The sequence below is a fragment of the Vulpes lagopus genome, chromosome 5 (assembly GCF_018345385.1).
Source record: "Vulpes lagopus strain Blue_001 chromosome 5, ASM1834538v1, whole genome shotgun sequence".
Lineage (NCBI taxonomy): Eukaryota > Metazoa > Chordata > Mammalia > Carnivora > Canidae > Vulpes > Vulpes lagopus.
This window is the reverse complement of record NC_054828.1, coordinates 94359983-94383877: the sequence shown is the minus strand read 5'-3', so window position 1 is coordinate 94383877 and position 23895 is coordinate 94359983. Positions and strand designations below refer to the sequence as shown.

Below are 23895 nucleotides of genomic sequence, written 5' to 3'. Positions count from 1 at the left end.
CTATAAAGGATGGGTCCTTTTCAAATGAAGTATTCAGGCAAGGAGCTACAGTATAAGGGGTATGATTTTCAAACCTCTTGCTGGAGCTCAACTCACCGAATAGGCATTCTCCAGAAACTGGGTCCCTAGTTTAAATACGAATGCCCTCAGAGACCTGACAGTCCTTCTCTGACCCCTCCATCAGGCCTGTCGCGGGGCGGCTCCCTGTCCCCACTGCCCTCGCCGAGGCGAGGGGCCATGGGGACCCAGCCGGAGGTTCGGGGGCGCCGCCAGGACCCTCCCCGCCCTCCCGCAGGCAGCGCCATCCCGGGCGGGCGCCGTGGCCGCGGGCGAAAGGACTGGCCCCCGGGGGCGGGGGGCGCACAGGGCCCGGTGCTGGCCGGCCGCGACGCGCGGGTCTCAGGAACCTCACTCCGTCGAGGGGCCCCGCCAGACTGGGGCTGTGTGGATTCCGGGCGGAAAACAGGTAAGCAACTTGCCTCGGGTCACGGGGCGAGCCACGGCAGCGCGCGGACCAGAAGCCAGGCCTCCCGGGCCCCGGGCGGGATCCTCTCTCTAGCTTGGAGCTTCCGGCCTCGCCTCAGCCCGGGGCGACCATCTCCACGTAACGCCCGCTCGGAGCGGGCGCCCCGCCAGCCTCGGCCCAGAACTCCCCGGCCCAGCGTCGGGCTCAGGCCGCCGCCGCACCTCCCCGCGCGTGCGCACCGCGTCCCCGCGCCGCCTCCCGCCCCGCAGCGCCCCCTCCCGGCCGCCCGGCACGCTCCGAGGGCGGGGCGGGGCGGGCCGCCGGGAGGGTCAGGCTGCGCGGAGCCGCTGGCTTCCGGGCTCAAAGGTTCTGGCTCATCAGTGGTCGAGGCGGCCTCCGCCTTCCCCATGCCCCGCCGGGAAGGGCACTGAGGCGCGGCGGAGTCCTGGCCGCAGAGGCTGGGCACGGTGGCCGCGGAACCCGCCATGTGGCTTTGGCTGCTGCTGGCCGTTCCGCTGCTGCTGTTCTTCTGCAAAAGGCACCTGCCGCTGTCCGCAGGCAGAGCCCCGAACCCCTTCTCCGAGGACGTCAGGCGGCCCCCCGCGCCGCTGGTAACCGACAAGGGGGCCAGGAAGAAGGTCCTCAAGCGAGGTCTGTGGGAAGGGACCTAGGCTCCAGGGCTGCACTCGCGGGCTTGCATTCCCATCCCTGCCGGGCGAGCCACTGCCCACCTGGGCCTCAGTTTACCCATATGTGAAGTGCTGGGAGGGCTTCCTTGCACGGGGAGGCGCCCCGCTTTATTGTCTGTTACCTGTGAGCGTCTACGCCCTGGCGACCTCGGACCATAATGGCCGCCTCACTCGCGAGGTTCCGCCCTGGGTATCCCAGGGTCATGATACAGCCAAGAACAGGTCCACAACCTGCAGAAGAGACAAGAGATCTTCTCCTATTTGGTTACAGAACCGTAACTACCCTCCACCATGGTTCAGGGGCATGGAGGAGCTGCACCTTTCTTCCAATCTTTTTTTTTTTTTTTCCTTTCTTCCAATCTGTGTGGGAAATTGTATTTTGTCAATTAGAAATGATTTGACTGGTTATGCCTCCTCCCAAATCATGTGGTTGAACCTTGGTTCTAAAACTTTGGGAGAGCTTCAACAGGATGCCTCAGGCTCAGAGCTGCTCCTTGGTCAACTAGAGTATATCCACTGTCAGCTTGAGGTCATATTCTGGGGTTCCTCCTAAGGTTTAAAGGAAGAGTTCTGCTGCTTTAAAAAAAATTAGGGACACCTGGGTGGTTCAGTCAGTTAAGCGTCTGCTTTGGGCTGGGGTCATGATCCTGGGATCCAGCCCCATATCCAGCTCTCTGCTCAGCGGGAGAGCCGATTCTCCCTCTTCCTTCTGCTGTTCCCCCTGCTTGTGCTCTCTGGCTTGTTTTCTGTTAAAAAAAAAAAAAATCTTAAAAAAATTAGATTTCCTCTTTGATCTCCAAGGTCCCTCCCACTTGTAAATCTTAGAATTCTGTATGACACATCTTGTGACAGAGGCAGAGACTATACTGTTTTAAGTGGAAAGACTGTATAGTCTGAACTTCTGAGATCAAGGTTTTAGCTTGGACTCTGTCACTAATTTACTCTATAACCAATTAGCAAGTCACTCCACATATCTGGGGTTGGTCTAAAACTGAGATGACTAGTTAAGTGTTTTTCAAACTAGGCTGTGACCTATTACTAGTGGGTCCCGGCCATAATGAAATCAATTTAGTGGGTTGCATTTCAAAATGTGGTAGAATAGAAAATATCAGAGTCATCATACTCGTTCTGGCAACGAGTTCTGGCAAGTATTTGTATTGTGAAACTTCTATTTCATGTGTTTATATTATATACTTACGTATATCCTGGGTTGTGATATAAAATGTGCTTTTCTAGAAATGTCTGAAAAGTTAAGTTTTCCAAGTTCCTTTGCGGCTTGAAAAACTCCACATTTCAGTTCTTCAGGAGTGATCTTTATTTATTTATTAATATATTTTTTAAAAATTTATTTACTCATGATAGAGACAGAGACACAGGCAGAGGGAGAGAAGGATCCATGCAGGGAGCCCGATGTGGGACTCGATCCTGGGTCTCCAGGATCACGCCCTGGGCTGAAGGCGGCGCTAAACCGCTGAGCCACCCGGGCCGTCCAGGAGTGATCTTTAAAGAACAAATGTTGTGTTGGAAATGCCCTTGTAGTGCCATGTGCTGTCCAGGTTTATCTTGCTTAGGTGCTGGATCCTTAGTTCTTCCTCTAGACTTCCCAGATATGAAGGGGTGGTGCTATGATTTCTCATCTCTGTTCTGCTCAAGCCTCTGCTTCACGGTTTTGAAGAACCATCATAGGACCAGGTTGATCCCCTGGTGCCAACAGAACCTGTAATTTCCAAAGAGAACAACCTTGTGAATGGACAGTTCCATGAGCCGGCAGCCTCCCCACAACACTGTCTTCCGTCCTTCATCTCCTTGGTTTCTTTCTTTCCTAGCTCTCCATTTGCACTTAAGTTTCTCATGTCGTATTATTGTCAGCTTTCTGGCTAGTGGTTTGCCGATGACTGCTTTCTTTGATAGTAGGTTAAAAATCCCCAGGTTCATATTGGTTTTGAGTAAATCAATCCAGAGTAAATCATATCACTGTCTTTAGTCTGTCTGGCTGGTCCTGAGTATTTTCCAGGCTAATTGTTTGAATTAGTTGCTCCATGCCAAACTCTCTAGAGTTTTCTTGCAGTGTATGAGCTAGTGGAGTCTTCCTTGGTTTCCATCTCTTTGCTCTCTTGCTGCCCTTGCCTGAGAAGCTCACTTTCTGTTTTTTCCCTCTGGGGTAGCTTTCTCAGCCAGTCGAGTGCCAGAGAAGCTGGATGCAGTGGTGATTGGCAGTGGCTTTGGGGGCCTGGCTGCAGCTGCGATTCTGGCCAAAGCTGGCAAGCGAGTTCTGGTGCTTGAACAACATACCAAGGCAGGAGGCTGCTGTCATACTTTCAGACAGAATGGCCTTGAATTTGATACAGGTAAGGTTTATGTGGGAAGGGGTTGGGGGGAGCATGGCTGTATCTTCAGGAGGCTTAGGGTAGCCATTGTGGGATGATATTGGACATTTCTGTTGTTTCGGAGGTACCACTTTCTTTGACAGCTAGAAGCACTGGGAACCAAATTGGACAGAGATATGATAGTTTCTGTTGTGACTCCTCCCCACAGAAAGGGTGGGTAGCCTCCTCTAGTCATGGACTCAGCCCTGCAGGACTACCACTTTCACCTTGGTTCCTTATCCACCTTTCCAGGGGTCAGTCCCCTTATCCCTATGACACCTTGTTTTTCTGTTTCCCAATAGGAATCCATTATGTTGGGTCCATGCAAGAGGGCAACATTGGCCGTTTTGCCTTGGACCAGATCACTGAGGGGCAGCTGGACTGGGCTGCCTTGTCCTCTCCCTTTGACATCATGGTACTAGAAAGGCCCAATGGCCGAAAGGAGTTCCCCATGTACAGTGGGAAGAAAGCTTATATCCAGGGCCTCAAGGAGAAGTTTCCCCAAGAAGAAGCTGCCATTGACAAATATGTAAAGCTGGTTAAGGTAATGGGGACATGCCGAGGACCCCCTGTTTATCCCTCACAAGGCTGACCTTCTTCATTAGTGGAGTGACTGGTGGGTGAGGCAGGAGAGGAGGAACAGTGAAGTCTGCCCTGAGTTCAACCCCTACCCTTAGTTGGCTTCTGTGGCCAGCTAGTCCCTGTCTTTGGAGCCTGGACCCGGTGGCTGCCACTCTCACTCTGGCCTCTGGGGGGCACTCTGTTCTCCTTTTTGACAAGGCTGCCTTCTATGTATGTGGTTAGATCACACCCTTTTTTAACTTCTAAGATCAGATGTGATTTTTCAAAAAGAATTTGAGCAGGAAAACGAAGAGCAGAAAATGACTCATCTTAATGTGGAATTCAGGAACAATTCACAGAGTACAGACTTTTAAACATCCAAGTTCAGCCAGGGCTAAGTAGCCCTGGGCAGTGGTGCTGGGCCCTGGTGCCGGGCTGGTATAGGTTATAGAATGGGGATTCTGTTACAGGGGTCCTAGAGATGGGACCGGTTCTCACTGCTCGTTTTTTTCCCTCAGGTGGTGTCCTGTGGAGTCATCCATGCCATCTTGTTGAAGATGCTCCCGTTGCGCATAGCTCAGCTCCTTGGCAAGTGTGGGCTGCTCACTCGGTTCTCTCCTTTCCTTCGTGCATCCACCCAGAGCCTGGCTGAGGTCCTGCAGCAGCTGCCAGCCTCCCTGGAGCTCCAGGCGGTGCTCAGCTACATCTTCCTCACTTATGGTGGGTACTGGCCTTGGGTCCTAGGCAGCCCCTGGAGGAGGCACAGCTCTCTTGGCTCTCAATATTTCTTCTTGAACCTGCTTGACTGACTGAAATGGAGCAGGATATACCCAAGGCCCTCTGGAGCTTATGGATGAGAAGTCTTTCCAACCTACTGCCGACTCCTTGGTAAAAATTTCCTTCATCCATGTCCTGGATAGCTTTCCTTTTCAACCAACAATGTCCTCCCTCATCTTGGCAGCATGGAACTTTGCAGGGAGGACATTCCCCCTGGCTCCAGAATCTGTAAGGTACCCTATGTTTGGATAGAAACAGGCCTCTGGCTGCCCTAAGCCCTGGGGCTCATTTGGGTCCGAGAGATGGGTAGACTTAGGCTGCGGGCTTTTTGGCAGGAATGTGTGTTTCTTTCTAAATGGTGCTGCCCCCTGCCTTTGTCTCATCACCCCTTCCTTCCTTCTGTAGGTGTGACTCCCAGCCACAGTGCCTTTTCCATGCATGCTCTGGTGGTTGACCACTACATAGAAGGGGCCTTTTATCCTCGAGGGGGTGCCAGTGAAATCGCTTTCCACACCATCCCTGTGATTCAGCGGGCCGGGGGCGAGGTCCTGACGGGTGCCACTGTGAGGAGTATCTTACTAGACTCAGCTGGGAAAGCTTGTGGTGAGAGCCCTGCATCATACTTCATGGTCCCTGGGCTGGCATGGGACAGAACTGGGGTATGGAGAGAAACAAGCACTTGAGGGCACGAGGTGTGAGAAGAACAGTCCTCACTAGGAGTTCAAGCCCGAAACTACCCAGAGCAGGGGCTCTGGGAGAGGGATGAATCTGGAGGTAGAAAGGATGCAGGAAGGATAGAAGATTGCCCCAAAGAACAGTATATAATCATTTAGTCACTAGGTAAAAATAGTTACCCAGTAATCCATGACTTCCTTGAATATAGGGGCTGTGTCTCTGTAATTGTTATGTCTGTAGATCCTAGCACATAATGGAGACTCAATACGTGTTTGTTCAGTGATGGATGGAATCAATAAGTACCCTGGGCACTTAAAAGGGCACTGTAGGCCAGCAAGATGTTCTGCCCTCAATCTCTAAATGGCAGGTGGAGCCAAGAATCTCATTATCCTGGCTCAGGTCTTTATTTATTTATTTTTTAAAAAGATTTTATTTATTCATTCATGAGAGACACACACACACACAGAGAGAGAGAGAGAGAGAGAGAGAGAGAGAGAGAGAATGAGAGAGAGAGAGAGGCAGAGACACAGGCAGAGAGAGAAGCAGGCTCCATGCAGGGAGCCTGATGTGGGACTCGATCTCGGGACTTCAGGATCATGCCCTGGGCCAAAGACAGGTGCTCAACTGCTGAACCACCCAGGCGCCCCTGGCTCAGGTCTTTATTGCTACCTCACAGTCAAAATCTACTGTGGATGAATGCTGTGAGGAGAGGGTGTATGAAGGGAAGGACTCCAGTAGAAAGAATGGACAGGCCATCCATGACTAGAGACAGGCCAGAGAGGACAGGACTGATGTGACAGTGAACTCACCAGAGGAATCTTGCAAGGAGAAGGATGTGAAGGAATGGTCCAGAATACAAAAAAACTAAGGGAGAAAAGGCCAGCAGCGATCTCTGAGAATGCATTTGTAGAAGAGACCAGGAAGTTGCCAGGTGATAAGGGAAAGGGAGCTGTCAGTTGTGGGAGATTTTCTCTGATGTCCAGAGCAAGTTCTCCTTCAGGCCAGAAGAGGTCCATGAGGCAAGGTGGATTAATCAGTTTAATTAGTTCAGAATATTACTTGTATTTTTCAGGTGCGAGGTGATAAAAGATGGAGATAAAAACATAAGATGGCTACAAAGAAAATCTGCAACTCAAGAAGTTTCTAGCCTCATAGGGAGGATCACTGAGATATAAAGTGTCATGTAGAGAAATATAAAGGGTGAGAAGCTAGCCCAAGGTTTTGGGCTGTTACTACAGGCAAAGGGAACAATATATAAAGGTATAGCTGTATGAAAGAACTGAGTATTTTTAGACATCCAGAAGTAGTAGTTTGAACCCTAAGAAACTGCCTTTTTAAAAAAAAAGTAGGCTCCAAGCCTGGCGTGGAATGCCCAACATGGGGCTCAAACTCACAACCCTGAGATCAAGATCTGAGCTGAAATCAAGAGTCAGATGCTTAACCAACTGAGCCACCCAGGTGCCCAAGAAACTGCTGTTTTTATAGATCAAAATGGTTAAATAGCAGCTGTTTCATATGGTGCCACCTAATCGTTTAGTGAGTGTGGCTGGAGTCTAGGCTGGAGACCTAGAAGGGCCCAGACCTTAGAAGGCTGGTACAAGACTTTGGAGTTTATCTTACAGAGGTTGTGGTGTCATCAGAGGCTTTCAGAGTGTTTTGGAAATGAAAATATGGCAGCAGGGAAAAAGGTCCTGAGATTCCAGTGAAAGGGCTTCAGCCCAGGAGCTTTGTCAGTGTTAGTATGGAGGTTGTCAGGTTAGGCTAAAGGGCGCCCACATGGGATGAGGAGAGAGCCAGGGAAGGAAAGTGCAGAAGTGACTTGGGATAAGTGGAGAGTGCTCAAAGATGTCCCACTCGCTTTGCAGTTTTGCCTGGAGCATGCCTACTTGGCCCTAGTTGGGCTGAATGCCCAGGTCTGAGAAAATGCAGCATAGGTGGGGAGAGATCTGTGCAAACTCTGGGCCTTTCTCTTCCTCCTGGAGTGCCCAGAACCTCAGCCAAGCTCTTGTGCCTGCAGGTGTCACTGTGAAGAAGAATCAGGAGCTGGTGAACATCTTTTGCCCTATTGTGATCTCCAGTGCAGGACTCTTCAATACCTATAACTACCTGCTGCCAGAGAATGCCCGCTGTCTTCCAGGTAACAGATTGGGCTGTGTTGCTCTTCCTAGCTCCCAACAGTGCCCCTCTGGGACTAGCCTGCCCAGCCAGGCTGGTGCTCTTGCTCTTCTTGACTGTCCTGTGACCGTCTCTAAGAGAGCAGATGAGCATGAGCATGCTGTATCCAGCATCTATCTGGTTGCTTGCTGGTTCCCAGCAAGGCCTCTGTGTTTGGGGCTTGAGAAGCATCCTCAGTCTTGTATCACCCCCAGAGACCCCTTGGTCCTTATGTCTCATTCCATTCTTGGCATATTTACTCTCTTCCCCCCATAACTTCACCCACTTTGCCCTCTGGCTTTCAAGTCTTCGTTCTACGGTGCCTGATTGCAGTTTCCTCAGATCTTAAATCATCTAATAGTTCTTGATGGTGGGTAGCATCCTAAAGGAATATTTCTTGGGTTTTCACTAAGTTTGTGGTATGAATCTTACTTTTTTCCTTAATTTCCCACTTATTTTGAGTGGGAAAGCCTGGTCTGACATTATCAGTAAGGGAAGCTAAGGCCGACATGGAGAAGAAAGTCTTGCTATAATTGTTGGTCTCAAATAAAGGGAACCAGTTCCTTACTGGGGCTGAGGCTACAGGAGTACCCTTTAGGCTTTCTTCTGTCCCTTGAGCTCTGGAATTCTGCTTGAAATCTGACAGGAATAACACTCAATGCAGTCATCTCTTCTGATAGGCTGTGTCAAAAATATAGAAGCCTGATTTTTGTGGTGAGGGGGCAGTAGGCATATCTGTAGGTGAGCCCTTCCTTGGTGAAATCTTTGTGGGAGGCTTTACCTTTGTCATTGCACATGATCCTCATTGCCACCTAGGAGAGAGGTGTCATCATCCTAATGTTTATGCAGGAGGCAAAGTGAAGTGACTTCCCAAGGCCACCCAGGCGAAAGTAACAAAGCTAAGGTGAAAACATTGGTTTGTTTGACTTGAAATCCTGGGTTCTTGGCCCCTTCTGGACTAAGGAACGTGGAGCTCCCAGAGAAAAGTCCTCACTAAAAGGGGCAGAAGAGCTGGCCAGCCTACATAGAACAGAGTAGCCGAGCCAGAGTCAAGTAAGAGGTTAGCACTTTGAAATGGACTTTAGGTTATCACGTAACTAGAAGCTTCTGGTATGATCTGAGGACAGGCCAGCTGGCTGGGAGGGGACTCATAGTCCAGGAGGGTGAGAAGGTTCTAGATAATAGCCTCTGGCTAGAGTGGGAGGTGGAGAGTGAGGAACAGCTCATTATATGGCTGGGGTGGAAACCAGGAACTTCAGTGATGCGTGGTGGAGCCCAGAGAGCTCGGAGGGAGCTCTCCAACTCTAGAGGGTGGGCCTGTGGCTGCTCAGGGAAGAGATGCTGGGGAAGGTGGGCAGCAGAGTGGGTTCCATATGAAAGTGACGTCCCAGGTTTCCTCGCTGGGGAGAGGGTGGGTGGCAGTTGCGATGGTCTCTAAGGTATGAAATGCATATGACCAAAACCAGCCTTCTCATCGCTTTGCCTTACTTAGCTGGGCCTGAGCCAACATCCGCTGCCAGCTAAGGTCTCCCATCCCTCACACTGTGTGAGCTGAGTGGAGTGAGGCAGATTGGCCAGTGACAGGGCAGCTGGGCAGGACTGTACGGCTGACAGACTTTGCCTTTGGTACTCCCTGCCTCCCTATCTTCCCTGCCTCCCTATCTCCTCAGACCTCTGAACCCTGGCCCTGTCCTCTAATGGGTCCTGGTACCCTCCCCCGCTCTGTGCCTCCTTCCCCTGGCAGCCATGTTACCCTGCTTTCTGATCCCGTTAGTTACAAAGTTTACTGCTTTTATGTATCTTATCTAATGGCAGCAGCCCTGTGTGGCTGAAAACCCAATTGCCCACTTGGGTGGGGAGTTGGATGCTGCCTCCGTGAATCCAGTTTGAGAACATTTCAGGCAGTGGCAGTGATGAGGCTTAACCAAGGAGACCCCAGGTGCTGGGACCCTTTGTTTCCAGCTGCTTTGGGGGTGGAGTTTTCATGGGTCTGTCTCCTTCTTGGGAGACAAATGAGAACCAGGTATCTGGTGGCCTCTGGGGTAGGCAGTGCCTGTTGGCATCAAGCGTGGAGGTGGGGTGGTCAGGCAGAGGGAGCCTGTGTGAATGGGAGCACTTTTCTTAATTCCACAGCTGAGCCTCGAGGAGTCTCCTGGGGATGGTCTGAAGCGGAAGTGTTTGAATGGGGAAGACTGGGCTGACAGTATCAGTAAGGGAAGCTAAGGCTAGCATGGAGAAAAAGTGCCTTGAAATGATCATTGTGTGCCTTATTTGGGACCCAAGGTTCTAATTTTCTGCTAGGTGTGCGGTTCCTGTAGCACATCCTTCTATTGGAGAAAAAGGGGAAGGAGGGGCTAGGTGCTATTCTAAGGGCCTCTAAAGCCCTAGAGGGTTCACTCCAGGGCCTCCCCCCTTCATCTTCTCCATGACCACCCCCACCCCAGCTGGAAAGGGGGAGCAGGCAGTGAGATTAACCCTGGAGGCTGGGACGTAGGCCACGAGATGCTCTTGCAGCTCCAGGGCAGCACCCCTCCTTCCCTCATAAGTATGCTCCACAGCCGGCTGCTCCCCACCCCACCCATTCCCTCTAAGTGTGCTCTACAGCCACTCCCCACCTCCTCCCCCATAAAGGCACTCAGCAGCCACTCACCGGTGGATCTTCCACTTCCAGTCCTAGTGCAACCTCGTTTTACTCCCAGAAGTTGCCTGTTTTGCAGGATAAATTCTGTGGTTACCCTACACATAGCACTTTCTTTATAGCCTCTATGAGGAAAGCCAGCTTTTCAGGAAAGGTGCTTTTCTGGTAGACAGGCATGATAGCTGATCCCTTTAGCGTCCCCAAGGCCTATAGAGGATTATGCATATTTTAGGTCCTCAACAAATACTTGTTAAACAAATGTGACAGAGCAGCCAGTGGCCCAGTCACCCTTCAGGCAGGTAATGGTCCTGGGAATGAGAACGAAGGATAAGACTTTGTAGGAGAAGCCACTTCCAGAAGATTGGTCTGCGGTCATTTGTTGAGAGGTGGGGAAGCACAGCCGCTTAGGACCAGGGGACATCAGATGGCTCTCAGAGAGGCTGTCCCCTTCCTGTTCTTCCTCCTCCCCTACCTGAATCCTAAAGTGCCAGTAATGCTGTGTGCATTTATTCATCCACATCACTTACCATTTTGAGGTCTTGTACTCACATTAGGAATTATGCATATTTATTCATTAGATGGCTTGTATTAAATATAACACAGAAATCAGGCTTATAGCAAACTACTGTTCGTATGCGTGGTATGTATGGTGGGGAGAGCCCAGGAATCCGCTCCTAACTTAAAGCCATCAGGGGAAGAGGGGAGGCAGCGAGCCTGAGACTGTCCTGCAGATCAGCCAGCTTAGGGAAGCTGGGCCTCCCTGGGTTCTAAGGGTGCTTAGAGCAGAGGTGGGAGGAGACAGAAGAGTAGGTACCTGAGGTGTTCTTCTCAGGCAGGAGACCAAAGAGCAGACCCCGGCCAAGTCAGTGTTGTAGCAGTTGTAAAAATGGCCCCAGATGCTAGGCTGGCCACTGAGGGTAAGGCTGCACATGAAGTGAGCAGGCGTCAGCAAGTTCTGGGAGTGGCCACCTCAGCCACAGTTCACGCAGCCCTGACACTTTGGCAGGTGTGAAGCAGCAGCTGGAGATGGTGCGGCCTGGCGTGGGGGCCTTCTCCATTTTTATCGGCCTACGAGGTACCAAGGAGGACTTGGGTCTGCAGTCCACCAACTACTTTGTCTGCTTTGACACAGACCTCGACAAGGCGTAAGGCGTGTGTGCATATAGGGGGAGGAAGGGTCAGCAGTAGGGCTCTTGCTTCCTCCCTTGACGCTGGAGCCTCAGCAGCAGGATATGAAATAGGCCTCGGCTTCATCCCTCTGGGGGAGGGAGTGCTCCCTGGGGGTAACCTATCCTCGGGGCAGTGCCAGCGAGTGAGGCATGGGGATGGACAGCCATGCTCATCACCCCCAGGATGGAGCACTATCTGTCGATGCCCAGGGAAAAGGCTGCAGCACACATGCCCATCCTCTTTATTTCTTCTTCATCAGCCAAAGATCCCACTTGGGAGGACCGGTTCCCAGGTGAGGCTTTCGGTCCTGGAGGTGGGGGCTGGAGCAGGGACGGGGCCTGGCAGTAGTAAACTTGGCTATGTGTCCCCAGACCGGTCCACAATGACTGTGCTGGTGCCCACCTGTTATGAGTGGTTTGAAGAGTGGCAGGAGGAAGCAAAAGGAAAACGGAGCAGCGACTATGAGACTCTCAAACACTCCTTTGTTGAAGCCTCTCTGTCAGTCATCATGAGATTGTTCCCACAGCTGGAGGGCAAGGTAGGAGGGCAGACTATGTGGTAGTGGCAACAAACCTTTTGGTGACATTTCTTTTTCTTTGGGGGAAGGAAATAAAGCCCTGCTCCATGGAAGGGCAGGGAACCCATGCAGACAGGCAGTTTGGTCAGGGAGATCAGAAAAGGGAGGAGAAGAGGATCTCACAAGGCCCCACTCCCACCCTTTGGCTGCCTTTTTGTCTTCTCAGGTGGACAGTGTGGTCGGAGGGTCTCCACTGACCTACCAGTTTTATCTGGCTGCTCCCCGGGGTGCCTGCTATGGGGCAGACCATGACCTGGACCGTCTACATCCTCATGTGATAGCCTCCCTGAGGGCCCAAAGCCCCATTCCCAACCTCTACCTGACAGGTACACTGACTGCCTCATTTCTCCAGGGCCTGAGACCCTAGGGTTCCCTGTCACACAAAGTACCCTGTTCTGGCTTCAGGTCTGTCCCCTACAGTCTTCCAAACAGGGATGGGCTGCTCCAGCAGGCTATGGACCCCAGTCCTGATCTAAAGTCATCTTGGTCTAATGAACATGAGAGCCCTTGTTGCCTGCCCCCTCTTTGGGAAGATGCTCATAGGCCCCTGTTGTTGTCTCCTAGGCCAGGATATCTTCACCTGTGGGTTGATGGGGGCCTTGCAAGGGGCCCTGCTATGCAGCAGTGCCATCCTGAAGCGGAACTTGTACTTAGACCTTAAGAAGCTCGACTCAAGGATCCAGGCACAGAAGAAGAAAAAATAGTTCAGTAAGCAACGAATCTGAGGACTCTGGCTAACACTATGGCACAACCCTTGACATAGCCATAATGTCTTTCTGTACTGGTTCCTTCCTCACATAAAGCACTCTGATTTGTTTTTGATTTCTGAATAGAGGTCTGACACACAGGTCACAGTTCTCAAGCTGCAGTTCTTCCAGCTGGGCAGGTGATGAGCTCCCATACCTCTCTAATGTGCTATCTGTACTAAAAGGCCTGGTGTGGGCCAGTGACTTGGGCAGCCTGTCTTGTCAAGCAATGCTTTGCATACCACACTCCCATACCTCACAACTCTAAGTAGTCAGAAGTCAAGTGTTCTTTGGTCAGATGGACCGAGCCCTCAAAAGTGTTGGCCAGCTGAAGCAACTTGATCCAGTTGTCCCGAGGTTCCTTCTCTTCTATTCTATGTGCTGTGCTGCAGGAGTTCCACATTACTGAGGATAAGAGGTACCTAAAGAGATTTTTATCAAAACCTGGGCATGGTTTTGGTTGCAGTTCCATAGGTTCAGAGGCCCCCTGATCCCATTTTTGCTGGTTCCAATGGCTCTTTCAGAGGGTGGGGAAATGCCTAGGACAGGTTCACTCTGGTTGTGGACATGGGGATAAAGACATTACTTAGCAGGGTGTATGTTAGAATATCCACTTCTTATACAGCCAAGCCCTCAGTTTGTCTTCCTTATTTTCAAGTTGACAACAGGTCTTCATCGGGCCAACACCAAGATACCCTCGTGCAGCTCACTACCTGAGCCTCAAGGTTTATCTTCCAAAAATCAACAGCAAAGGGTGACGTTAGTAGTTAGGGCACAGGACTGGAAAGTGGACTCCACTGTGGTTGAAGCAGGCTGGAAGAGCAGTCCAGGTCACGGGTATAGCAGATGACAATCACAGAGGTAACTGGAAGACAAGCCATCTACATGCTAGACATAGAACATGGCTACCTGGTAGGGAGGAATGGGGCTGGAAATCAGACAGGATCAGAATGTAGAAAGCTACAGAATGTGTGCAAGGGGATTGGATGGGAAGGTGAACAAAGGCTGAAAAAACAAAGTGGCCTTTCACTTCTATTAGGCCTTATTTCTATCAGTTTTATTACCATTTTAATAAATTTAATGATATTAGAGCTTTAATATTTGAAATTTATTTTGGTTTCTGTGCAATGATACAAAACTACATTGAAATGGCATTCAAAGCAGCTCAGTAAAACATTATGTACTGAAAAATACTTATCATTAGACCAAATAAGCTTTAAAAAAATAAAATTAAGTAATTATGTAGTTAAATTAAAGCTGAAAATATAAAACACTGCAAAAACAGTGGCACTCTAATTGGGTAAACAAAAAAGGGAAACAACTTCAACAATCATTTAACATGAGAAACTTCTGAATTAAAGGAACATCAAAGAGTGTGAGGAAGCTGGCTTTGTTGGCAGCTTGAAACTACACAGCTCAGACCCAACACTGTTACAGAGGAGTTTCTCAACTGGGACATATTAAGGAAATTCATGTGTGACTTGTGGGACTAGCTGAGGTGAGATTCAGTCTTTCTCTGGATGAACAGTTAAATGGAACCTGGAAATCTCTTCCTGGGATTATTCCATAAGCAAGGCAGTGTCAAAGGCAACCCTCCCAGCAAGACTTCAGAAAACAGCTGGCAGAACTACAGGATCTGGTGTCTGGTGTGTAAAATACTCTCCTCCCTGTTCAAATGCTTCAGAACATGTGCAAAGTGTGCTAGCTTTCATCACATATACATAACAGCATTATGTATCAAGTTACCCTGTTAAAACAAGGAGCAGGCTTCCTCTTTTTGACTTAAATGACATGAAGTGAGAAAAAAATGAGAATAACCACCAGGGGAATTATAGAGGTTTATGATTCTATCACCAACTATTTCAATAAAAGCCATCACGGGAAAAGAAATGTCAGCATATATATAGTTACTTGTCAGAGCTTTCCGAGTTATTATAGCCTTTCTAGATAGACTGGCTTTCACTACCCCCGAGTCCAGAAGTGGATTCTTTCAATAATTTACTCAGTAATCTGTAGCAAGAAAACCAACACCTCTAATGACATCCATGACTGAAGCCTAGACTCCTATTAGAAATCACCCTTCAACCAAAAGGGGTGATTTCCTGGGGCAGGAAAGCCCATAGCTGTATAGATATAGGGGTGCCTCTCATGGCTCCATGTGCTTCACTGCCTACCTCTACCCTTCTCCCTGGTTGGAGAGGCCTTAGCCAACTTCTCCTCCTATACACCATCTCTAGAAAAACATGCTTCTGATTGTTTATTTTCAAAAGAACAACTATTGAGAAAACAATTTTTTTTTTAAATCTTAAAGATTTTATTTATTTATTCATGAGAGACAGAGAGAGAGGCAGAGACACAGGGAGATGGAGAAGCAGGCTCCATGCACAGAGCCCGATGCAGGACTTGATCACGCCCTGGGCTGAAGGCAGGCGCTAAACCATTCAGTGTAATTTCTAAAGTGAAACTTAAATTCTATAGTCTTCTTTTAACACAATACTATTCAGATGCTCAAAAAATGGAACTATGTGGACTCCACAGAATACTTATTTTGCATCCACTTAGTGCCAACCTTGGTTTCGGAAACCAATCTCTCTGCTCTCCTCAAAAGCAAAATCCATCAAAAAGGGATGGCAAACAGTAGCCAGTAAGAGCTATATGAGACCTCAGTTAAGTCACATGCAGACTTCCTGAACAAAGAAGATGTCTCCTTTGCAAGACCCTGAACTAAGAGTATCTAGGGAATGTCACTACACTGTATGCAGATATGCAGATCGTGCCAAAGGCACACCTGCAAGTAGCTGCACTTTGGGGAAACAATCAGATATAGACATCAGATAACATCTGCCCTCTGTTTTTTTTTTCTTTTTTTTCTGGAGTTCCAAAATTTGTGATTGGCATTAGTACTTTTTAGAATAGAATGGAAAGAGCAAATCCTGTGAAGTGGGAGCAGTTAAGAAGGTGCATGGGAGAACTTGAGGTGGGCCCTGAAGGAACATTTGGAGAGGCAAGCAAAAGAAGAGAAGGGAGTGTACCCTAACCAAAGAACAGCTGCGGGAAGCCAGGAAATGGAGGACACAGTAAGAGCAAAAAGCCTAGATGGGCCTGACAAGAGGAGCCTTTGGCCTAGACAAAGGTAGATGTCCTACATCTACCTTTCGAAAGGTATGAAAGTGCAGATCTACAGAGTCCTGAACACTAGGGTCTATAAAAGCTTGATTCTCTAAGTCACAAGAGGTAGATAATAGCTTTAGATCAGGGTAAGGATTTTGGAAAGATATATCTGGTCTCATTATGCACACAAGAGAAGGTAGATAATTTATGATGGCTCTGGGTGGGTATTGGGGGAGGTGGAGAAATTCAGGAGAGAAGTGAAATGGTGGGGGGGGGTGTGGCAGGAAAGTAAGGAAAATGGAAAGAAAGACTATATGGGAGACATTTTGTTTTAAATGGATAGGTCTTTTATAACAATAAAAATGATAAAAGACTATAGGCTGGAGCTGAGACAATTAAAGAAAATGGGCAGCTTGGGATGCCTGAGTGGCTCAGTGGTTGAGCATCTGCCTTTGGCTCAAGGCATGATCCCAGATTCCTGGGATTGAGTCCAGCATTGGGATTCCCTCAGGGAGCCTCCTTCTCCCTCTGCCTATGTCTCTGCCTGTGTCTCTCATGAATAAATAAATATTTTTTTAAAAATGGGCAGTGTAGTAGGTAGAAGAGAGAACTTTAGTTTTAGTGCCAATAGAACAAGCGAGCTGAAATATTTAGCACACCACAGGATTTGGTTCTTTGGGAACTAGGCCAAGGATAAACACTTGGGAGTCACTCAGTTGGAGGATGAAGAATAGATGAATTTCTGACCAGATGAAGGAAGACAGAAACCTGCCTTTAAGGGCTCTGTCCTCCACCAGCACAGGGTAAAGCAAAGTTCTGAGAAACCAGGTCAGTCAGAGAAACCAAAAGAAGGGGATTTCAATCCTCAAAGAAGGGGATGATCAATAGTGTCCTTTTCTATCAAGGTCAAGACTAAGCGGGCAGCCTAGGTGGCTCAGCGGTTTAGCGCTGCCTTCAGCCCAGGGTGTGATCCTGGAGACCCAGGATCGAGTCCCACGTCAGGCTCACTACAGGGAGACTGCCTCTGCCTGTGCCTCTCTCTCTCTCTCTTGATTAAATAAATAAAATCTTTTAAAAAAAATGGTCAAGACTAAGCTCTGAGAACAAGTCATTAGATTTGACAATCTGAACCTCTGGAAAAACACTACCGGTAGGAAGATAAGGACCAAAGTGAGTGTGTAAAGGTTATGAAAGGAAGGAGTAAGAAGTAGAATGGATGGCAGCAGGGAAAATCTAGGCATGCAGGAAGGTAGAAGGAAAAGTGCTAGTGTAGACAAGCAAACAGAAAACATTAGAAGGAGGAAAGGCAGGCAAAGGGGAACCATGGTTTTATGGAATGCTAGGAGAGCCTGAGAGAAGATTCCTTAGATAGAGGAAAGTATTATAAGGTTGGTGTACAGGTAGAGAGAATGATGCCAGGAGCATTCATTCATTCCTTGTCTCCACCAATCTCAACTCAAAGCCATGCTCTGTTTTAAGCAAAGTGCCAGATATTGTGGCAACAGGATGGTCCCTTCTGCAGACTTACTTCCTCAACAGCACAGAATTCATCCCACTGTCCTCATATCTCACATTCTTTGTATTTCCCTGAGATCAGCTATTTCCATTTTTTCTTTACAGAAACAACTCTCTTTAATAGGTTAACACAACTAGACCAGATTTAAGGAAAACTTCAAACCACAGCATGATCTGAGACACTAACCTCAGTTACCGCAGAGGAATTCTGAATTTCTTAAATTTCAATAACCCCTGACATGGGTTGGAAGGAAAATTTTTACTAATTACCCTTGGCATTTTATATCAGATGAGAGAACCATTAACTAGATTAAGGTGGAAGAGAGTACAGTTGGATTCTGATTACAAGTCTATTTTTTCTACTTTAGGCAACAAAGGCAAAACAGAGTTTATGGGAAACCATTCATGAAAGCCTTTTGAAAATAATGTAGATCAAATCCAAAACGCAAAGCATGAGCTTACCCTATTTTAAAAAATTTCTGTGACGATTGTTGAGTATAGAAGAACACAGCATTGTAATAATCGTAACTGTATTTTAAAAATCTCTGATGGGAACCATGGCTTTACAGCTCTACTCCCAGAATCCCCAAGTTCAGTCAGTACAACCAAATGGAAAATGACTTTGTCTTAAGTGATATGAAAATATTGGAAAAATGTGAAGAACTTTTTAGTCTTCTTTAAGAAGAAGACTAAAAGACTAAAGAACTTCTTTAGTCTCTTTAAGAGTCTGGACTCTTTAGTCTAGTTTAGTCCACTAGACAGGTTGGACTTGCAGGCAAAAAGCACTTTTTAAAAGCTGTTTTGGTTTGCTGCTGGAGCCTTTAAAAAGAGTCATGTGTTCCAGGTAGCCCTTTACCTGTCAGCATTCACCTCATCTTTTGTAGGGCACATCTCCCCAAAGTAAAAGGGCTTGGTACAAGAGCACCTCAACCTGCAGAGTGTTCTCTTAGGTCTGCCAACATAAATAGTGGTGGACACAATGCTATTTTCGAAGGTAACACTAAATGGCCCAGGTCCAAGGGAAGGCAGCCAGTGGCAGTAGCCTGCCTGGGGCTGAGATCTGCCTTTAGTCACAACTGGCTTCCCACATGCTTGCTCTACTCACACTCAGAGGAGGAAAGGATGGAAGACACCAGCATAGATAATGGGGACACAGGAGTACAAGGTTACCAAAGTGCAGGTGCAAAAATCAAAGCAATCCCCCCACCTCTGCCAGCCCAGACTTGCCACCAAACCCTAGAGGAGGGGGTGTCTCTTAGGTCACAGTATTTTTTTCTTCATTTCTCTTGATTTAAAAACAAATCAGCAGGGAGGACACGGTTCTCAAGAACGGGAAAATCAAATCTGAAATGAGAGCAACACAATTCACTGGCAACATTAATTTCCTTCTAGAGGAATATACCTCACTGCTATGATTCTAGGGGGAAAAAAGAACTTATCAGAGTTGCAGTTCGGGAAGAAATTCAGAATTAAGACAAGCTGCCCTCCAACATACAAAAAGCAATTGATAAAATAAAAGCACATAAAATTATTTTAAAAATCAGTTTGAAATTGGGGTGCCTGGGTGGCTCAGTCTTTTAAGTGTCTGCCAGGGTTCTGGGATCAAGACCTGTGTCAGGCTTCCTGCTGAGCCTCCCTCTCCCTCTGCCCCCCCTCTGCCCCCTGCTCATACGCTTAAATTAAAATAAAAAAAATTATGAAATCAAACATACTAAAACATGCACACTTGGTGAAAGGAATATGGGAATCTTAGTTTCTGTTTTGTATGATTCTACATTGTTTTGAATTGTTTACACGTGTATTTTTTTTAATTAGAAAAAAAGTGAAAGGGAAATAAATCCTTAAAGTCCATTATCGGGAAAGGTACTACGCCAGGGCTAAACTGTGAAGCTGACCTACTGGGCTAGTTAGCAAAGGTGTTCTGAGCTGAGTGGCTTATTTCTTGCCAGTGTGAGCTATACACATGAACGGTGTTCCCCGTAGGAAGTCCTAGAAATATTCACAGTTGAGTCACCAACTACTTTTTACCAATGTCCTGACTGTCCCTACACAGAAGGCAAAAGGAGGAGGTGCATGCTGGCAGCAAGGCAGTGGAAGTACCCTGTTCCCACTTAGACAGGATGCCCTTTGGGGAGAGCCTTGCTCCGATCCTGCACTGTGAGGTGGAAGCAGGCTCCACTTTCTGGTAGGCCTGCGTTGGCCCCACTCAGGAAATCTAGTCCACAGTACTTGATAGAGCCAATCTGGGGAGTTGGAGGCCTTTATGTTTCTGGACTCACTTGTGTTCAGGAAGTGTAGTCTAATGCTTTGCTACCTAAAGCCTGGTTCCTCAGCATTTGGCGTCACCTACAAACTTCCTAGAAATGTAGAAGCACAGATTTCACCCTATATGTAATGAATCAGATTTTGCTTTTTCATCACAATTCCCAGGGTGATTAACATGTCTACTAAAATTTGTGAAGTGCTGGTTCAGTGCAAAAAGTATAGGATAGGTGTCTATGGAGTTGCCATCAGGTCTTGATTTTGGCACAAACTTGTAGGAGGAACTTTGGGGAAAATCATGTTTCTGGGCCTCAGTTTCCTCCTCTGTCAAGGGATAGAGCTGATGTAGAACACATGAAGGCTTCTTCTAGTTCTCATATTGCAGACATGCATACATATGGATGTCTCTGCTTTGTGGTCCACAAAGGGCAGGGCAATGGCAGTGGCACCCACAATCAGCTGCCACCACCAGTGCAAATCAAGTGCACTGCTGGGCCTACCTGAGACTGCATATCCCTCCCACACACCTGGGGCTCCCTTCCTTACCTTCTGGTCCAAACGCTGGTAATCACTGGCTTTTGGCCGCCGAGTGACTTTAGATCTTTTTCCTTCTAAGACAAAAGCAATAATCTGGGGAAAGGAAAAAGAAATTAACAGATGATTCTACAATGGCTTATTTCCGTCTCTGAAATCAGAGGTCATCACCTGGTAGTACATTTTTTTTTTTTTTTTTTTTTTAGATTTTATTTATTTATTCATGAGAGGGAGGGGGTGGGTTGGGCAGAGAAGCAGGCAGAGGGAGAAGCAAGCTCCATGCAGGAAGCCCAACGTGTGACTCAATCCTGGTCTCCAGTATCACACCCTGGGCTGAAGGCGGTGTTAAACTGCCGAACCACCCAGGCTGCCCTGGTAGTACATTTGTTAATGACCCCCGCAGTGAAAGAGCCGCAAACTCACAAGAGGCATCTTTAAATTTTAACAGTTTTCAGGAGGACAGGGCCTCCAGTTACATCAGAATCTTTTATACTGCTAAACAGGAAATGACAGATGAAGGAAGACTATTCTGGCCTTTAGCCTGTGAGAGTCTGGATGATTTACTCAAGAGCACAAAGATCTGCCAGCTGTGCCCCACACAGCTCTAGGATCAGACATTCCTTTTCTCTCACAAGCAATAATTATTTCTTATCTGCAAATGTACTTTTCCTCCCCACACCTTGCTTCATTTTAACCTTACTGCTTTCACATCTAAGATTACTCTGTGGGATGAGCACTTGGATGTAGAATAAAGAACTATTTTTATTAAATATCTTCCCTCATTCCTCATAGCCATAGGCATACTGATATCATAAACTGAACTCTCCAATTTTAACCAGGCTATAGAAACTACTAAATTCTTAGAGCTAGGGGGATCCCTAGGTGGCTCAGCGGTTTAGTGCTGCCTTCACCCTGGGGCGTGATCCTGGAGTCCAGGGATGGATCCTGCTTTTCCCTTTGCCTGTATCTCTGCCTCTCTGTGTGTGTGTGTCTCTCATGAATAAATAAAATCTTTAAAAAAATAAATTCTTAGAGCTCAATAAGAAATGCAATCATTTTGTCATCAGAGTGGTTGCTAAGCAACAGATATTACTCCACACCAAATCTGCTGTAACAGTAAAAGACGATTGTATCCATGCAATTTTTGGTCATTCTTCTAATCAGAAACTCAACCGACTGTAGAAGATAGTCCCTGGGCTCTCTGCTGCTGATGTCAAAGACTATATAACCACTCTTTCTGCCATTGCAGATGCAAGATAAAAGTGTGGGAAAGGAAACTAGAAATGATGCACTATCTTCAGAGTGGAAATAGGAAGATAAGTACTCTACTTACAAACTGTCAGGTACTCAGATTCTCGGAGGCAGTAAAATGATCTAAATTTAAGATTGTGGGAGAAGACCCCAATTCAGGCCAGATCATAAAAATGTCCTCACTTGGCACCTAATACAGCAGCAGAGGGCACTCAAAAGAATCGGACATGAAAGAAAATGATTTATAAAATGAGAGAAAAGAGACCTAGCAGAATCTGAGGAAAAACTGAAGTTTGACTTGAAATCTCCAGTGCTCACAGGCAGATGAATGACAGATATTGGCCCACACACCAAGCTTTCAAGGTGGAAGAAATCTCATTCCTCAAGACAGTTCTTGACTTACCTTCCGTTTATTGTGATAGGCAATATAGAGGACAGCAACAAGAATGGCTGCAGTCACCAGATAAGCAAAGAAGTGGCTGCTCTCTGCACTAGCATTTCCAAGACTGTCCTTATAAAGGTCATCATTCTGCCTACCCACAGAATCCAAAAGTGTCCCTTCACGGTTCTCACTGGAGGCAAGGCCAGGCATTTCTTTCTCTCCTTGGAGTGGTGAACCTTCTTCAGGCTCCGTATCCCCTTCCTCAGCCTTCTTGGGTTCCACATCTTCGGTAAGCTCTATAGACTTGCCTTCTCCCTCCTGCTGTGAAGTGGGGTCAGAGTCCAGTAATACTCTCTCCTCAGATTCATTTTTATAAGCATTCAGAGTGGGATCTTTGTCGGCTGGTATGTTTAAGTGAGGCTTGGTGGGCTTCTTGTTATCAGAAGAGGGGTTAGAGACCAGCTTGTTGGAGTGGTCGTTCAAGGACTGCATCTGGGACTTCACCTTGCTAGTGCCATCTCCTGTGGCCTGTGGCTTGGGCTTCTCATTGTCAGGGTCGTCTCCCGTGGAGTGTGGCTTGGGCTTGTCAGGGTCATTTCCTGTGGCCTCAGGCTTGGGCTTCTTGTCAGGGTCTTCTCCTGTGGCCTCAAGCTTGGGCTTCTTGTCAGGGTGGTCTCCTGCGGCCTGAGGCTTGGGGATCTTGTCAGAGTCATCTCCCGTGGGCTGTGACTTGGGCTTGTCAGTGTTGTCTCCTGTGGCCTCAGGCTTGGGCTTCTTGTCAGGGTGGTCTCCTGCGGCCTGAGGCTTGGGGATCTTGTCAGAGTCATCTCCCGTGGACTGAGGCTTGGGGATCTTGTCAGAGTCATCTCCCGTGGGCTGTGACTTGGGCTTGTTAGGGTCGTCTCCTGTGGCCTCAGGCTTGGGCTTCTTGTCAGGGTGGTCTCCTGCGGCCTGAGGCTTGGGGATCTTGTCAGAGTCATCTCCCGCGGACTGAGGCTTGGAGATCTTGTCAGAGTCATCTCCCGTGGGCTGTGACTTGGGCTTGTCAGGGTCGTCTCCTGTGGCCTCAGGCTTGGGCTTCTTGTCAGGGTGGTCTCCTGCCGCCTGAGGCTTGGGGATCTTGTCAGAGTCATCTCCCGTGGGCTGTGACTTGGGCTTGTCAGGGTCGTCTCCTGTGGCCTCAGGCTTGGGCTTCTTGTCAGGGTTGTCTCCCGGGGCCTGAGGATTGGGGGGCTTGGGCTTGTCAGGGTCGTCTCCTGTGGCCTCAGGCGTGGGCTTATTGCTAGGGCCGTCGTCTTTGGGCTGTTGCTGCAGCTCGCCAGGCTCTCCTTGTGGTGGGGCCACTGAAATAGAGAAACCAGTTCGCTCTGAAGAGAGGAAGTCCGGGAGAAGGGAGCCCTCAGAGCTAGAAGAGACCGAGGCAACAGGCAAACGGGGGAGGTGGGTGATGGCAAGCGGAGGGGTGGCTCGGGCAAGGAAGAAGCGGGTTCAGAGAGCGACCCGGCCGCGGTGAGGACGGTGGACCTAGGGATGATAGTAGGATTATTGGGGGTGGGGTCTTACCCGCCACTGCGAGGCTCAGCAGGGCCAACGCAATCAGGAACCGCATCCTGCACTTACTACTCTTCCGCTCTCTACTGCTCTCGCGACATCCGCACGCGCACTCTGGGCGCTCATAGCCCCGCCCCTTCCTGCGCTTGTCCTTCCGCCGCACGCCCAGGCGAGGGGAGGGGCCTCGGAAAGGGCGGGAGAGGACGGTGTTTCGACTCTAGCTGGGGCCGGCGCAGCGTCTCTCGGCGCAGGCAGCTTACACCTTCTCGCTTTCCCAGGTCCACCACAAGCGTCAGTCCCCTTTTCCTTCTTTGCCCTTGTATTTCCGAGACAATTTTGGCAGAGCCAGAGCTCCCTAGCCTGCGGAAGGCCCCGTGGGGACTGACGTCGCTGGGACCCGGCGCCTGGGCTTCAGACTGCTCACATTTCTAACTTCTCTCTTTTCTCATGGTTCTTTGCTCGTAGCACAC

General features: G+C 48.5%; 2 protein-coding genes across 2 annotated transcripts; one reads left to right on the top strand and one right to left on the bottom strand.

Annotated features, from left to right (window-relative positions):
- The first annotated feature begins 788 nt into the window (after positions 1–788).
- Positions 789–13917, top strand: RETSAT (retinol saturase). Its single transcript, XM_041754247.1, has 11 exons — positions 789–1117; positions 3321–3503; positions 3824–4065; positions 4601–4802; positions 5265–5462; positions 7552–7671; positions 11333–11471; positions 11679–11788; positions 11868–12034; positions 12240–12399; positions 12638–13917. Exons 1-11 carry the CDS (start codon positions 952–954, stop codon positions 12775–12777), a joined length of 1827 nt encoding a protein of 608 aa, XP_041610181.1. The 5' UTR covers positions 789–951; the 3' UTR covers positions 12778–13917.
- A 1528-nt stretch (positions 13918–15445) lies between these two features.
- Positions 15446–23567, bottom strand: TGOLN2 (trans-golgi network protein 2). Its single transcript, XM_041754248.1, has 4 exons — positions 23438–23567; positions 21896–23217; positions 20254–20337; positions 15446–18789 (listed from the first exon to the last, which is right to left on the bottom strand). The coding sequence occupies exons 1-4, from the start codon at positions 23481–23483 to the stop codon at positions 18784–18786; spliced, it is 1458 nt and encodes a 485-aa protein (XP_041610182.1). The 5' UTR covers positions 23484–23567; the 3' UTR covers positions 15446–18783.
- Between the last annotated feature and the right edge of the window lie 328 nt (positions 23568–23895).

Coding starts and splice junctions, on each gene's coding strand:
- RETSAT (XM_041754247.1), top strand. CDS start 952: ATGTGGCTTTGGCTGCTGCTGGCCGTTCCGCTGCTGCTGTTCTTCTGC. Junction 4,803..5,264: donor CTACATCTTCCTCACTTATG/GTGGGTACTGGC, acceptor TTCCTTCTGTAG/GTGTGACTCCCAGCCACAGT. Junction 12,400..12,637: donor TCCCAACCTCTACCTGACAG/GTACACTGACTG, acceptor GTTGTCTCCTAG/GCCAGGATATCTTCACCTGT.
- TGOLN2 (XM_041754248.1), bottom strand. CDS start 23,483: ATGCGGTTCCTGATTGCGTTGGCCCTGCTGAGCCTCGCAGTGGCGG. Junction 23,218..23,437: donor GCTGAGCCTCGCAGTGGCGG/GTAAGACCCCAC, acceptor TCTCTATTTCAG/TGGCCCCACCACAAGGAGAG. Junction 20,338..21,895: donor CCTATCACAATAAACGGAAG/GTAAGTCAAGAA, acceptor TCCTTTCCCCAG/ATTATTGCTTTTGTCTTAGA.